Here is a 16,437-nt window from a genome sequence, read left to right on the forward strand (position 1 = left end):
TTGTTTGCTTAACACATCAAATTATTTAAATAAATTATCACAATGAATTTAGAAAAATATTGAAAGACATGAAAATTCAACAAGTCAAAGTATATATATATATATTTGAAGTACAAAGTACTTCTAATTAAATAATCACTTTTTGTTTATATATATATATAACTAAATAGTATGCATTTAATATTTGGAATTTCATTATCATACAAAAAATAATTTAATTGAATAATGGTTAATGCTAGGTTCATTATTTTTGTAGTAATTATTAATATGATTCATTCTTACGTTACATTAAGTTAATTATTTGTTTATGTCAAATTATATAATAAAAATTTTAAGATTAAATATACTCTTAACAAAGCTTTTAGAATTAAGACAAGCGGGGAGATCTGGTGGGGTAGGGATTTTAATTTTATTTAATGTTAATATAAAATATAATTTTTTTTATTTTTTATGTATTTTTTTGAATTTGTTACAATTAAGATCAAATTGAAACTATTTGTAAAATTTGAAGGTTAATTTTTTAAAAAATTATGATTAAATTAATATAATATGTAGAAGTTGAGTGCTAAATTTTGTGATGCCAACTTGACGTTTGTGCTTAAATTATAAATTTTTTATTTTAGGTGCCTAAAATGAAAATCTAAAATGAAAACTTTTTATAGTTGAGTGATTATTTGTGTAGTTTACCCAAAAAAAAGACATGTAAAATCTATGCACAAGTGCGCACTTTAGCATTCTACCGTTACTAAAAATGAAAATCCCAGACAAAAGAAATCCATGTAATTTCTCAAACTTTCAAGATTAGGGTTTCGCTTCCTCTCTCTCTTTGGTCTCTCACTTCAACCAACCTGGTAAGATCCCTAAATTCGTTCTTTGCATTTTAATTAATTTATCATTTAATTTTGTTAAATTTAGGCTTTCTCTCATTTATTTCTAGGAATCAGAAAAAGAAAGTTCAAAGCTTTGAAATTGGTCAAGAAGAAATATATATTCTTTATATATTTCTTTTGGAGATTTTTAGGGGGAAAGATGGATGAAGGAGAGGGAGGGGATCAGATGGATCAGTTCCATAGAAACGAAGCAATCTCAGCTGTTGCTGACGAGGGTTTCTTAGGTGAAGAAGATGATGATTATGAGGATCTTTATAATGATGTTAATATTGGCGAAGGGTTTCTTCAGTCTTTAAGAAAAAACGAAGATTTAGGGTTTAGGAATGAGGAAACTAAGAATAGTGCAAATAATGTTGCTAATAATAATGATATTGGTGAGAAAGTTGGTGGGTCACCAATGGATGCTGCACCTGAACCTGGTGTTTCAAATCCTGGGGTTGCGGATGGTGTTGGAAGAGGGGATTCTAGGGTTTCTCATGAGAGTCAAGGGTTTAGAAGTGGTGCTATTTGTGATGTGAAGGGACCTAGTGCGGGTAGTGATGGTGGTGGAAATGGGCTTAGGGTTGAATTAGAGCGAGCATCATCTAAGTTGAATGATATGGCTGCAGAGCAGAGTAGGAATAATATCAACAATAATTTATCTGGTGTAGGTGGTATGGCACAACAGGGACATGGTGTAGGGAATATGGGGAGTGTTGAGAATGAGAGCTTAATGAGGCATGGAGGAGTAGGGGCTGGGAATGTGAATGGTGGTGGTGTCAGTGGTCCTATGATTGGGAATGGTGGTGGAAATGTGGGTGTTGCTGGTGCTGTTCCTGGTCTTGGTCCTGGTCCTGGTGTTGGTGCAAGTGGATGTGGAAGTGGTGGCGGAGGTAGTGGGACGATATTGTTTGTTGGAGATCTCCATTGGTGGACAACAGATGCTGAACTAGAGTCAGAGTTGTGCAAGTATGGGCCCGTGAAAGAAGTCAAGTTTTTTGATGAGAAAGCAAGTGGGAAGTCGAAAGGATATTGTCAGGTTGAGTTTTACGATCCAGCCGCAGCCACAGCGTGTAAGGAGGGAATGAATGGGCATATTTTTAATGGAAGGCCTTGTGTTGTTGCCTTTGCATCACCATTTACTGTTAAGAAAATGGGAGAAGCTCAATTAAATCGGAACCAACAGATGGCACAGTCTGCTCTTTCACAAGCTAGGAGGGGCCCGAATGACGCTGGAGGCAAGACTGTTGGCAATAACATTCAAACTGGTGGGAATTATCAAGGTGGAGATAACAATAGAGGTTATGGGAGAGGGAATTTGGGAAGAGGCAATGCTCAGGGGATGGGAAATAGAGCTCCAGGTGGTCCTATGAGGAACAGGCCTGGTGGGATGGGTGGTAGAGGTATTATGGGAAATGGTGGAAATGGTTTTGGACAAGGTATTGGTGCAACACCTCCTCTCTTGCATCCACAGTCTATGATGGGTCAAGGTTTTGGTCCTGCTTTTGGTGGAGCCATGGGGAGAATGGGTGGTTATGGAGGCTTTCCTGGTGCTCTAACGCCTCCATTTTCTGGGATGTTAAATTCGTTCCCTCCTGTTGGGGGAGTTGGTTTGCCTGGAGTGGCCCCTCATGTTAACCCTGCATTTTTTGGAAGAGGTATGCCCATGAACGGTATGGGAATGATGCCCACAGGTGGTGTAGATGGGCCTAATATGGGAATGTGGTCAGATCCCAGCATGGGAGGATGGGGTGGTGATGAGCATGGTGGTGGGAGAGCTGGAGAGTCTAGTTTTGGGGAGGAAGCTGACCATCAATATGGTGAGGCTACGCATGATAGAGGAGGTTGGCAAAATCCAATGAAAGAAAAAGATAGAGCTTCAGAAAAGGAGTGGTCTGGATCATCTGAAAGAAGGTATCGTGATGATAGAGAACCAGGATATGATAGGGAAATGCCTGGGGAGAAGGATACTGGCCATGGTCATGATTGGCCAGAAAGAGGGCACCAGGATGATAGAGACATTGGTCGAGAACGTGATAGGGAGCATGACAGGGAAAGGGAACGCTCTCGAGATCGTGACCGCAACCGTGATAGGGAACGTGATCGAGACAGGGATCGGGATCGACATAGGGAAGACAAAGACAGATATGCAGATCATCATAGGTACAGGGACCGTGAGCCTGAGCATGATGATGATTGGGATAGGGGACGGTCATCAAGGATTCACAGTAAGTCACGATTATCACAGGAGGAGGAGCATCGCTCAAGATCTAGAGATGCTGATTATGGGAAGAGGCGACGACTTACCTCAGACTGACTTATTTGATGCCTCTTATAGCAGAAGCTTCCTCTTAAAAAATAATAAAAAAAAAGAATTAGTAACTGCCGAAACCTTAGGTTCAATCATTCACTTTTGATGTCTCTCTCAGCTGGTGGTCCTGTGGTCATCATTTCATAGCCATTCTTCGTACATTGCCTGAATTTGTTCACTGCTCCTATTCGCATGGAGCATGGTCTCAATTTTTCACGGAAGAAGTAAGTTCCTTGACCATGTTTTCCTCATCATATTATCCGAACATTCAGTAACCATAAAATTATCGTTGAAGTTTCATCTCTGAATTTGTGGGATTGTTGATGTTCAAAATTGCTCATTCGGTTCTGTACTTGTAGTCATGTATCTTAATCATTGAAGATCTCAAAATGATGCTGTAGGCTAGCTGAGATTCATGTAATGATGGTCTTTATTAGCATCTTTACACACCAATTTTGATTTCTACTATGCTTATTGTTGTAGTTCTCTTGTATTTCATGCATTTCTACCAACCTACAAGATTTAACGCCCGTGCCTAGTCGTTTTAATACATAATTAGGTAATTATTGGTTATTGCTCATCTTTTTATGCATTGTTGATTGCATATTATGGCTGTAAGATTCCCAACTTATCTTTTCTGAGATTTAGTTGCAGATTTGCTTATAGGTGTGGTTTTTTCTGTATGCTTGCGTACATTTGTTAATTCAGTTAAAATGAAGCAACTATTATTCTGGTGTCAACTACAAAACCTTATTTTATCGTGCATTTCTCAAGTTTACTTTTGGTGCAAAGGCAATTACTGTTATTATATATAGTCTGATATACTCTTAAGAACTTGGTTCCTAACTGCAAATGTTGCTCATTTATTTGATTTATAGCTTGAAGGGTATTTGAGATTTGAATCTGTTCAGTAAAAAGACGGCGTCTTGGGTATGGAGAATGATCACAGCATTCTAAAATTCGAGAGAGACAGTAAGATGGGTGTTTTTCCTTTTGCCAGCAGCATTCATGTAGAAGTGAAACTCATGCTTTTTATTTATTTATTTATTTTTATTTTTGCTTCTCCCATTTTATGTTTTAGTTAATTAGCACTCGAATGAAACCAAAGCCGAAACCGATGTTGTGTATGATGATATTTGTGGCTTGAAATTGCTTTAAGTCCTCTGATTTCTGAAAAGAAAAAGAAAAAAAAGACTGAATGTGATGTAATAGGGATTTATGCTGCTGATGTGCATTTTCTGATGTTCTTGTATCATTTTTTCCCCTTTTTCTTATTTTTACCTTTTGGGGTTAGTTTTAGTTTTTACCACTCTGTTGTTCTTTGTTGAAGAGATATGTAGAATATTAACCATTTGATTTGAGACATGCCATTGTTAAAGCCCTGAGAATTGTACAAAAGGCAATAGGACTTTGTATTTATGTAGGGAAATACCATTTTTATTTAAAGCATTTTTGCCAATCTTTTGTACATGTCTTTATTGGGATTATTATCTCTTTAGGTTTAATCATTATTTGGTAACTGAGTAAGAATTTTTTTTTTTAATATGGTAGTTGTGTTTTTTATGTTTTTTTTTCCCTTACAATGCGATTGCTATTATAATGACAAAAGTTTGCATTTTTGGCGTTCAGAGATAATAATGTTAAATTTTAGTGTTTATTTTAGATTTTAGGGTGGATTTAATGAAAGTTAATTGGTAAATTTTCATAATTTTGTTAATAAAATAAATTTAGTGTGAATTGTAACTTTGTTTAATTTGTTAATATAATTGGATGAGTGTATTCTTTTTTAGATTTAAGGTTGATTTGATGAAAATTAATTATTAATGATGTTAGTTAATTATGAAATTTCACCTAATTAATTTTAAAATACAAAGTAAATGCCATTTTTTTTCTGAAAAGTAAAAAAGTTAACATTAATTATTATTTTCAAGTGTAATTACAAATATATAACTGAATAGAGAACAAATGGATTAAAAAAACGAAATAATTTAGATTAAAATTGATGGATTGGATTCAATCCACATATGAGAACACATGATAGAGCATCATAGAGATATTTTTAAAGCTGAAGCTAAATTACTCAATTAGGCTTGGCGATGAGCTTGATTATTTTATTTCAATATCAATAATTAGGTTTGTGAATTTATATTAACTTAAATACTTAAATTTTTTGTTAAAAATAATTAATTAATTATGGTGAAGGGAAAATAACCCGAATTCATCCGCTAATTAGTTCATTGATTAATATAATTATTTATTAACAAAAAAAAAAGTTAGAAAATCACATAATAAATCATTTTGACCTTTCACCTATGGCTATGAAACTATCATTCTTTATTGCATATTATTCCTTCCAACTTAAGCAACTATTCTTTAAAGTATAAACCTTAAATAAATTTTTATTTAATAAAATTCTATACTATTATTAATAATTTCAACTATAATGTGCATATTAGTTATATATGTTCAATTTACTTAGTTAATTACTATAATATATTTTTAATAAATTCGTGTATATTATTTTTCACATATCTTGGCATTTAAGTTTTTCTTTCTTTTTTTCTGAGTTATTATTCTTTATTTTCTTGAAAGCAAAGAAACAGTCACTGACCACGTTGGCCCTACTCAATTATATATGCAAATTTTAATCAATAACTTTTAGGGGTTGATTTGGAGATAAAATTATATAATTGTAGAGATGTTGATTAGTTGGGTATTAGTCTCAATTTTTATCCCAATTTACTAATATTTGTAATTTAAATTTATTTTAAAACAATATTTTATTTTTATTTAATATTTGTTGATTATATATATTATTTTCTTATTAAATAAAAATAAACAACTTGATATACTTTTTTAATATTTACATTATAGTGTATTTAATTTACATGTGATGAAAATTACATAAGATATAAAATAAAAAAAATAACATTTTGTACACTCGAATATAATCCGAGTCAAATTGAACTCAAACTTTAAATAATAAAACTTGAGGTGGACTAATATTCGACATAATATTTTTATCAAAAACATTTTTCTAGTTATATTATTTTTAACTATTTTTTTTTAAAATAGCACTGTTAAGGTTGAATCAAATTGAAATTTTGAATATTAAACCTTTAACTCAATTCATATTCAACATAATTTTTTATCTGAATTTATTTTTTAATTTAATTTTTTTATTCAAAATCTTTTAAGTATCGGACGGAGTTTCGAGATAGAATACAAATAGTAAAATGGTTTGTTGGAAATTTTTGTTAACCAATCTTATTCATTGAAAAAACACTTTTTACCTTCCAAAAAAAAAAGTCCAAAACACACCAATTTCACGAAAACTTAAAAAGAGGAGAAAAAGATGGAAGCCTTTGGTGTGTGTATACACATTATATGATAAAACTGAGAACAACGGCAAAAAACAAATACACAACTCAAAATGGAGAAGGAAACAAGCAACATCTTAAGAAAATCAATTTACACATTCTTTCAAAGCTATCAACACTTGACAACAATGGCTGCTATCCTTGCTTTCCCTTATTCATCTTACCTTCTTCTCTCCCAACTCTTTATCCCATCTTCCCATGTTTTACCATCAATTCACTGTCAGTTGAAAGCTATTTCTCAAGCTATGGGGTTCCCACTTTCATCACAATATCTCTTCACACTTCTCATTTCCAAGCTTTCCCAAACCATTTCGTCATCAATCTTTGTTCTTCCTTTCACTTTTTCTTTCTTCCTCATCACTAAATCTTATGTTTTTCATCTTTTAAACCAACAAAAACCAGATTTGGCTTCAGTTTTATCTCTTTATTACAAGCCTCTTCTTGTCACCCATGTCTGTAATTTCATTTGCCTTATCTCAGCAAATTCAACAGCTTTTTCGTTGCTGTTCTTTGCTTTTAATCTATTTGAAGGGTTTGGGTTCTCATCATCTTCACAATGGATCCTTTTCGTGTTAGTTTCAGGGTTTCTTCTTTATTCATTCATCGTTGCTAATGCCTTTATAATCTGCAACTTAGCTTTGGTTTCATCTGCAATGGAAGAACACAGTGGTTTTTTAGCGATTCTAAAAGCTTGTGTTTTGTTGAGAGGGAGGACTTTGACTGGTTTAACGTTGGCGGTGGTTGTAAACTTGGCCCTGGCAGCCATTGAAGCATTGTTCCATTGTCGTGTTGTGAGAGCTTATCATGGTGCTGGTGGTTTAACTGGTTTTCCAATGGCTTTAGAAGGGATTTTAATTGCTTATTTGTACTCCGTTTTTGTTGTTGTTGATACTATTGTGAGTTTTATGTTCTTCAAAAGCTGCAAAACTGGTTGGTTGATAGATCAACAAGGTACATGTTCTTACAGGATTGAAATCATGGAAGAATGAAGAAAATAAAATGTTGGGAGAGCTATTTTTCAAAACCGATTGGAAGAAACAGTCTATTTCTGGAATCATCAAAGTCTTTTTCTTGAGTATTCAAAGAAAGAGAAGTATAAGAATACTGCAAATATAAATTCATTGAAGCAATTATATGATCAATGATTCATTTTTGTTGTAGGAAAGGAAATATATATTTTTAATTCTCTTTTAACTTGTTTTTAAAAATTAATACCATATCAACAGTTATAATTAGAATCAATCATCCTTTCACATTTTTAAATGATAATTGTTTTGATTGTTCACTTTGTTTAGTGGAGTGACAAAGAAAAGAAAAGAAATAAATATATAATTTTTAGTATAAATAAAAATAAAAGTCTTGAAAAATACATCATTTTAAATTAACTTACATAGCTCCATTTTTTCTTTCATACATTAAGATGAAAAATATTGTCTTATTTTTCTCATCTCATTTCTTTTTACTAATAAATACACTTAAAATTTATCTTATTTTTACTTTTTCACTCATTATAAAGCCAAAACCCAAAAACTGGTAAAAACACCTCTAAAAAGGTAACTTTCAGCAAATGGAGAACGGCTAAAGAACAAGCAAGCAATTTTCGTGATATATTTTCGTGATTGAGGAATCAAATCAAATGAAAGAATATCAAAGCTGTTTAAAATGGACAGCAAGATTTTGATGCTATATTACAATTACACTAAGAATGCCTGTCTTCTAATTTCTTCTCATTTCTAAAATCTAACACCCTATACAATCTCTTCTATGATTGGCTACTGTCAAAAAAATCTCCATCTTTTTTCCAGGAGAAAAAAGAACTAAAATGAAAAAACAAAAAAATGATTTATGTTACAAGAAAAATGAATTGGATGCTTACTCTGTGTGTGGTTAGAGCTTTGTACACCTACACTTTGTCATGGTACAGTAAGGATTTTCAGGGGTTTAATGTCCCACATCCGCTCTCTGGTGCTGAAGAAAATACAATAAATGAATGGTGGAAGCTGAAAAGAGATCGCCTAACACCGCCAAGCATTGGATTAATGCTAGAAGTGTCATTGCACTGACCTTGATAACTTGCACTGAGAACCTCCACTGCTCGGTTGTGATCATAACCACTCGGCTTCGAAGCTTGGTCCGTGGGACATCTACTCCGAAAGTTTCATCGATCATTCAACAATAATGGGATTGAGCATCTTACCATAGAAAATGTCCCTGAAGCCTCATGCAAAGTTCGAGGCCTGCAAGCTTCCTGGTCAAGGTCCTTGCCTCATTTACAACATCTCCGAAGGCAGGCATCATCATTTCATCAGCCCTCAAAAGCAGCATTTCCTGCCATTCAGGTGAACTCTTTGGCACAGACATCAGCTGCTATACAAGGGCAATATTACCTTTGTAGGATTAGAGAAACTGATCCTTGACTATTCCGCTTCCTGCTTTCCCTTACTCTTCTCTGTTTCAGCCTCCTTCTCGGCTTTCTTCTGCTCCGCTTCAGCCTCCTTTACATTCTCTTCGTGTGCTTTTCGAAACAACCTCACAAAATTTAAGAGTGTTGAAGTAACTGCATTGGACCAATTCAACTTCAAATCACCACGTAAAATCAGTATACCATGAAGGAATATGTTAATTTAGATTGAAATAACCGAAATCGTAACTATGATAAAGACTAATGCATGACTACTGAACAGAATCTGATTACAGAGCAAAAGAACAGTGTTGGGAATTTTTTTTCTTTTAATCTAACACTTTAAAAGTTGATGATGTAAAATCATGAGTTTATTTCAACATAAAACCATTATGTACAAGTCGGTTGTACCATTAAGCCATTTCCTCCATTTTAACCAAATATACATTTCCTCTATATATGACCACTGAAATAAGATAAATAAAAGTTCAGGAAACCCTAGTTTTCTAGTTTCATAAAGAAACTAAACAACTACTTTCAATTGGCTTTTAACTATTTGTTAAGTTAGGAACCCTTTTCTCAATTTTTTTTTTTTGCATATTTGACTTGTTTTATTGATCACAGTTAGAGTCAATCTGGGTGTGAATAATGGAAATATTTTCCAAAACTATCCACTTTTAGACTTTCTCATACTTTAACAAGTATTTGACCTCCCTAAAAAATATAAACACTCTAAATTCAATCACAAATTTGCTTTTATCTTTCTCTAGACAGTCCATCCTCATCTTTTTACTTCTTCCAGTAAATTTTCCTTCAGTTTTGGCCCTAACAAGACAACTTGCTGGAACATTTGGTTCACTAACTATATGACGACCGATCCTTTTTCCAAATTGATCGGAGAAAAGGAAAAAGAAAGAAGCATTGAATTGGGGTTCAAATATTGAAGAAGAAAGGAAGAAAGATGAGTCAAAATCCTTTCCCTTAACATTCTTGTAACGCTCATTGTAAATAACCACTCAGGCATAACATGTATGGAAGGTATTACATCCACAATATACCTTGCTCAAATGGGCATCGGGCAGGATCCTCACCAAAATAGAGTGCAAGTGCATCTGCATTTCTACCCTGTCCACCAAAAAGGTCAAAAAATTTATTGAAGACAATAATCAAAGGAGAAGGAGAACATTTGATGACATATGAACGAAAATGTAAAAAGTTGGCAAATTACCGTCATAGAGTATAGATTTGTTACAGATGCTGCCTCCGCTTCAGCACCACTAACGAATTCCTTTAATGTCTAAAATGGTAAAAGAAAAGGGAAAATCTTAGAACAATGAAATTATTCCCTTGAAAAATAAAAAGCATTAGGTAGGTTTTGATGTAGATTGCAAGGCCATAACAAATGCTCACTCCACTGCATCAGATAATGATTATATGAAGCCTGGTGACGTTTCAATTGGAAAGGAGGACGACCATGTATAGATCAGGACTCAGGGAACATTAACTGAAGGATCTTTCAAAAAAGGGAAGTATCATTTCTAGCCACATTATTTTCTTAGTATTCCACTATATTAGCAATAACCACTTGTGTGACAATCATAAACTTGTACGATGGTTCTTTATTCGCTAAACCCAATTTTAGGGCTATGGCATGTTTACATAACATTTCTCTTGTTCTATTTTATAGAGCAACTACACGTGCAAAGAGTGATAAAACGAAAAAAATGCAGAAGCTAGTAACCAATCCAGAATTCAGTTGGTGGTTAATCTTTATTAATTTATAAGGAATTTTATGTTTTCAATTCTTATAAATGTATATTACTATTTTCTTTTACTAAGATGCATGAATGACTTATAAACTAAAAGCACTGGATATAGTGATGGAATCACCTAAGGATAAATTATTCAAGGGATCATAAATAGGCCTACTGATGATGATCAAGATCCAGATGACAATTATATAGTCACTTTAAATAACTACTTGCTAAACATGAAAAGAATGCGCTGAATGCGGTGTGTACATTCCAAAATATTAAGAGTAAGGTTTAGTTTGGTTTAGGCACAAAGAAAAAGAAAAACAATTTTAAAGTTTAAATTTTTAGAAGAGCTTAAACAATAAGGTAAAAGTTGTTAACTGAAATTTACTTATTGTTTTATATGAACATTTATGTTTCTTTAGGAATCATTATCTTATATATTTGTTGGGCCTAAAGAATTATAAAATATATACATATATATTAATATTATCTTATGCCCATGTTTCTTAGACTTGGTAGCAAATGTCAGATACAATTATGAATTCAACATGGCTATGGTTCGATTTTTCTAAAGTTTTCTATATATTTGGAGGATCCTTGGAGCTCATGTCCATATGTTCAACATGGGTATTTCAAAAAAATGAAAAGTTTGAGCAACATAGTCTTAGGCTTTTAGTGAGGCTGTCATTTGAATTAATAAACTGGCTCAACTGAGACTGAGATTCTATTAGTTAACTGAACTTATAAATTTATTGAATATTCATTTATCAAGATTCTACCACATATGTACGTTGAAGGAAGAAACAAAACAACCATGTACCTTATGGAAAACTTCGGAAACAGGACCGTCATTTTCTGAGGCAGCCAGCTCCTGCTTAACCTTTTCTAATCCCTTAATTATAGCTTGCATTTCTTCTGCTAAAGCTTTTAATTGTATCTGCAAGGACCCAAGCCTTCAAACTAAACATAGTGTTACCAAGCTACAAACTCAAACGTAAAAATACTAATGAAAACCTTAGTAGCAGCTTCAAGGCTAACAAAATCGAGGTGAAAATCTAATAGAGCTGGTTTCTTGGCAGCTAGGACCTAAGCCACAATAAAAACACAGTTCAGACTTGATTGAAATCAACCATTTCTGTTCGTATCAGAAACAAATCTCCAGTAGCAAAGTAACATATAAACTGGGTGTAAAACATAATCGAGGCAGATCTTACAAGAAACAGAATGATCTTTAATTAAACACCAAGAGAGAAAAAAATAGTAACCAGACCTTGCAAAGATAGTGCATTAGCGTCATCCTGCTGGTAGAAGCACGTGTATCTGTGAGCTTTAGAAGACTGTCCAACTTAAACCCAACAGCAGCACCTGTATAGCAGGAATGATTTGAAAGCTCGTATTAAAGGAACATACAGCAGTTGAAGAATTTTCACTCCCTCAAATCTGAATAGTTGATCAGCATTAAATTCATAAAAAACATGACACCTGGGACAAGTGGCTCTGGCAAAAAAGAAAAAGAAAAGAAAAGAAAAAGAAAATGCAAAACAAAGGAACTAGTAGCATAACAAGGGACAAAGAATTGATTGACATTACTATCATCTAAAAATTCAAAATGAAAGACATAGATGTAGAAGTTTGACATTAAAGGACATAAATGCCAATGTTAAAGAAACTGGACCACAGGTTAAACCAGTTGGTTTGATTGTTTCTTATTTTATTTTTTATGTTTAAACATTAATTTAATGTAAAATAAATAGTTAATATAATAATAGTTAACAATAATATGCCTTTAGCTTAATGGCATGGTCTTTAATTTAAGAAAAAGGGAAAAAAAATTAATTGGTTTTTTACCCGTTCAATAAATAACTGGTTTTTGATCGGTTTCAATATTACCCAATTCTTAGATAATGGGAGGACTGGACAGGCCAACCTTAATTGGTTTTAGTAATACATTACATGTGGTTTAGCTAGTAATATTTTCTCTGCATAATCTTTTTATAAGCTGCAATTGTAGCATCAAAGGCTGAAGCCAAAAGGAAAAATTGAATGTCACTTACCCCTTGCAGTTCCTTGGTTCAATGTATTTCCTAGATAGAGAATTTCTTCATGAGATCCTTCAATTTAAGGAATTTCGTACCTATATAACCAATACAAAAGTTGCAAGATAAGAACGAATAAACACTGCCGTCATCAACAACATTAATGATATACCTCATTACATGCAGAATTTACAATATTTAAGCTCCTTTTAAATTCAGAAACCTGCAGATGGTAAAAAAATGTAAGAACAGAGGATAAACAAGTGATTCAATAAAAGAAAAAGGAGAAACAAGAAGGAGATTAATTATTGAATAATATTGTAAATTTATCAAATCAGATTAACTATGGAGATACTGCCAAACCTGAGTTCGGAACTGAATCTTGAAACAAAACACTCTTAGTTTTGACTCTACTCGTGGCACTTTCATCAGCTCCAAAAAGTACTGAACATGAAAAATCAAAAACTTGTTCAGGTTTAGAAGTTCTTACAAAGATGGATCAAATGAAAGATGTTATTAGAGAAGCATCCAGGAACTAAATGTTTAGTTAGAGCTTCTTCATAAAAGCGAATGCCAGAAAATTGTTATCTTGTATTTGCTACAATGCTATATGATAAATCATTGTTCTCCAGCACTTCAACTATCTTCTTAATGTTGAATCAACCAAAATCTAGTACTATAACAGAGATACATTATCTGCCCATTCTTTCCTTTTCTTTCTCGTTTTTGAATTAGAAAGAACCCATACTACCACTAAGAACCAAGGCAGCTCTGACTGAAGCACAAAGCCCAATTTAACAGAACAGAGATATAAAATCAATAGCCTCTTGCAGTTCCAGCCACTGCTGCCTTTTTAAATTATAACAAGGGAGTACAGAACAGGAGATTGTTAAAGAGTAATTCTTCCCTGAAACATCCTTCTATTTTTCTTCCTCAAATGAACCACAAAGTCAAAAGGACAAACCTATCACTCTACTAAATGTACAACCATATACACCCTCCCATACCACACTTCTTTCCATGGGTAAATATATAGAGTAATCTAGTTTAAATCTCTCAGAATAAGAATAAACCCATAAGTAAACAAAATGAATTTTTATCAGAGAAGCTCCCTATGCTTGAACTTTCAGTCAGAAAATCTTAACTGTATTTATGCTCATGAATAGTCCACATCACTGAACAAATTTCGCTAACATTACTATCTTTATTGAGGAATTATCAGACATAAATTGTTCCAAAAATATAGTAGGGAAATATAGGACTAGGTATCAAAAGTACAATCTTCATCTTGGTTTAGATGTCCCTATAAAATGCAAAAAGATAAAACAAATCAATGCTTAGACATCAATTTCCATCTTTAAACTATGATTTGAAAAGAATACTTCATGCAAAGGGTTTAGAAAGTATAAATTCTTAAAACAAAATATTTCAGAAATATTGAAAATAAACACTTAATTCAATATATCAGGAAACAGAAAAGGAAACTGTTAACAAGCAGTATAAATTCCTACATCGGTACATGAAATTATAGTCTCTTTTCATTAGAAGAAGGAAGAGAGGAAAATAAAAAGAACTTGGGGAAGGGGGAGGGAGGACAAGTTTCCATTGTGTTCCCCTCACTCCCTAAAAACCGAATCAAAAGAAAGCAGTAATTCAGTCATTCGAAGTGACCAAGCCAGGAAAATGTATTCACTATCATACCAAAGTATCTCAGTTTTAAAAGAAATTTCTTAAACTGAATGGCATAAAGAGTTTTCTTATATTGGGAGATGGGGGACTTGAATCCAGCTCTTTGAGTCAGGGGAAGCATGCACCAACCACTGAGCTAAATGCTCTGGAGGAAAGATATTAAAAGGTCAAATTTTAGAACATGAAGACAAAGACAAATAATTTTCAGAAAAATAGTATATTTAGCATGTCAAAGGAAATGAACCATCTATGAGTCCAGCTATTAAAACCCAAGTCTAACAATTTGAAAAATTGAGAAAATATGGTTAGAGAGAAAATGCAGACCTGTTCACACTTCCCTAGACTCTCCTTGTCACCAGTGTAGTTCTAAAAATAAAAGAGGGTAAATCACAATCAGAGAAGACAACTTCTAATGTAAATGTATACTATGTAAAAAGCAATTCTAAATAGCTTAAATACAATACTGAATATATTAATATGCATATGCTAAAGCATCACCTGAGAAGTTCCATTTCCTCTTTAGTTGGACAAAATTTTATGAGATTTTCCACTTGATCAACATCTAATACCGTATCATCCATTGCTAGCACTGCAGCCTGATAAATTCAAGAAGCTCTATATGGTAAGTTAACAAATAAAACCGAGTATCTTTGGTTAAAACTAAGGCAAAAAAGGAGGAGAAAATAAAAGAGAGGAGATGAATTCATAGAGAATCCTATTTCCCACCATGCCCCCATTAAGTGAGTCAGATTTAGCATGACAATCCTAAGAATTTGCATTACACCAAAACAGAATCCATAGAAGAAGCTAATGATGCTAAGGTCACCACATCTTTGGAAACTTAAGTGCAACCACTAGCTAAAAAAAAAAAAAAACAGATCAAACAACCTTGTTGTCTTATTCATATATATTTTGGGTAAACTCCAAGTTCTATATAAATGGAACACCATAGATAAATCCTCCAGTTGTCTAAAAGAAACGCTAATAAACACAAGAAAATGACCATATCTAGCTTACCATCATATCAGGAAGTGGCATCTTAACTTTAGTGAGCATAATTTCAGTGTTGTTAGCCCTCCTCAAGTCAATCTACAATGTGATAAACCAAATCTGTTAGCAATGGAATTATGATGGTCTTATGATAGTTAAGCAATTAGAAAGATAAGCATTATAGTTGATTTGAATTACAAAACAAAGATCAGAATGCCTTTCCCAAGCAGAAACCTACCCTAAAAATTAAAAATTCTCAATTTCTAAGACCACAGACCTTGTAGCAACTCTACAAGATGCTTCAAGTAATAATACCACAACGCCCATAAAAAAACCTAGATGCATAGTTATTGAGAAAAATGAAATTCCAGATTACCAGGTGGACTTTGTCAGTTTTTGGTCCAGCTGACTTGCCTTTCCCTTTGTCACCTGAACGCTTAGGAACAACGTTGGAGAAAGAGTCTCAAGCTCTGACACATCAAATTCTGGTGCACTAGAGAAATAAAGGAAGGTAAGCAAATACAAAAAAAAAAAAAAAAAAAAGGAAATTAATACATTGAAAGAGTAATACAAACATATAATAATGGAATATTAGCCTAGATATTTAGTCAGAATTTCACTATGGAAGTATACCACAGAAAAGTTAAATCAACAAAAGATATATTACACTTGAGGCTCTCCATGTCTTTGCAATTCTTCCCATAAGCTTCCTTGTATTGCCCTTGAGACTTTACTCCAGTGTAAGGGCTTTAAGGAGGATCTCCTAGCTGTTTGAATAGCTCCTGAACGTGATAGCCCACGCCCTCTTCCTCTTGCGTCAGCTCCTTTGGCACCCGAATGGTGGAGGCGGCGGAGGTCCACCACCAACAGCTCCAGGTGGTGCTGGAGGGCCAGGAGCTCCTCCTCCAGGAGGTGGTGCGGAGGTGGTGCTCCTCCACCAGGAGGTGGTGGCAGAGGGTGCTCCTCCTCCGAGGGTGGCGGAGTGTGTCCTCCAGGGTGGCGGG

General features: G+C 33.7%; 2 protein-coding genes and 1 pseudogene across 2 annotated transcripts; 2 read left to right on the forward strand and 1 right to left on the reverse strand.

Moving 5' to 3' along the window:
* Positions 1 to 709: 709 nt before the first annotated feature.
* Positions 710 to 4,432, forward strand: LOC107912125 (uncharacterized PE-PGRS family protein PE_PGRS54). The gene is made up of 3 exons (XM_041105510.1): positions 710 to 851; positions 938 to 3,404; positions 4,059 to 4,432. The coding sequence occupies exon 2, from the start codon at positions 1,030 to 1,032 to the stop codon at positions 3,184 to 3,186; it is 2,157 nt and encodes a 718-aa protein (XP_040961444.1). The 5' UTR covers positions 710 to 851; positions 938 to 1,029; the 3' UTR covers positions 3,187 to 3,404; positions 4,059 to 4,432.
* A 2,123-nt stretch (positions 4,433 to 6,555) lies between these two features.
* On the forward strand, positions 6,556 to 7,702 carry LOC121223628 (uncharacterized). Its single transcript, XM_041105511.1, has one exon. It carries the CDS (start codon positions 6,614 to 6,616, stop codon positions 7,547 to 7,549), a length of 936 nt encoding a protein of 311 aa, XP_040961445.1. The 5' UTR covers positions 6,556 to 6,613; the 3' UTR covers positions 7,550 to 7,702.
* A 477-nt stretch (positions 7,703 to 8,179) lies between these two features.
* LOC121223629 (formin-like protein 20) overlaps positions 8,180 to 16,437 on the reverse strand; it is a 15,533-nt pseudogene continuing 7,275 nt past the window's right edge.

Source organism: Gossypium hirsutum, chromosome D11 (genome assembly GCF_007990345.1).
Source record: "Gossypium hirsutum isolate 1008001.06 chromosome D11, Gossypium_hirsutum_v2.1, whole genome shotgun sequence".
Taxonomy (NCBI): domain Eukaryota; kingdom Viridiplantae; phylum Streptophyta; class Magnoliopsida; order Malvales; family Malvaceae; genus Gossypium; species Gossypium hirsutum.

Bases quoted from the DNA above. Each gene is read 5' to 3' on its own strand.
- LOC107912125 (XM_041105510.1), top strand. From the start codon at position 1,030: ATGGATGAAGGAGAGGGAGGGGATCAGATGGATCAGTTCCATAGAAAC.
- LOC121223628 (XM_041105511.1), top strand. From the start codon at position 6,614: ATGGAGAAGGAAACAAGCAACATCTTAAGAAAATCAATTTACACATTC.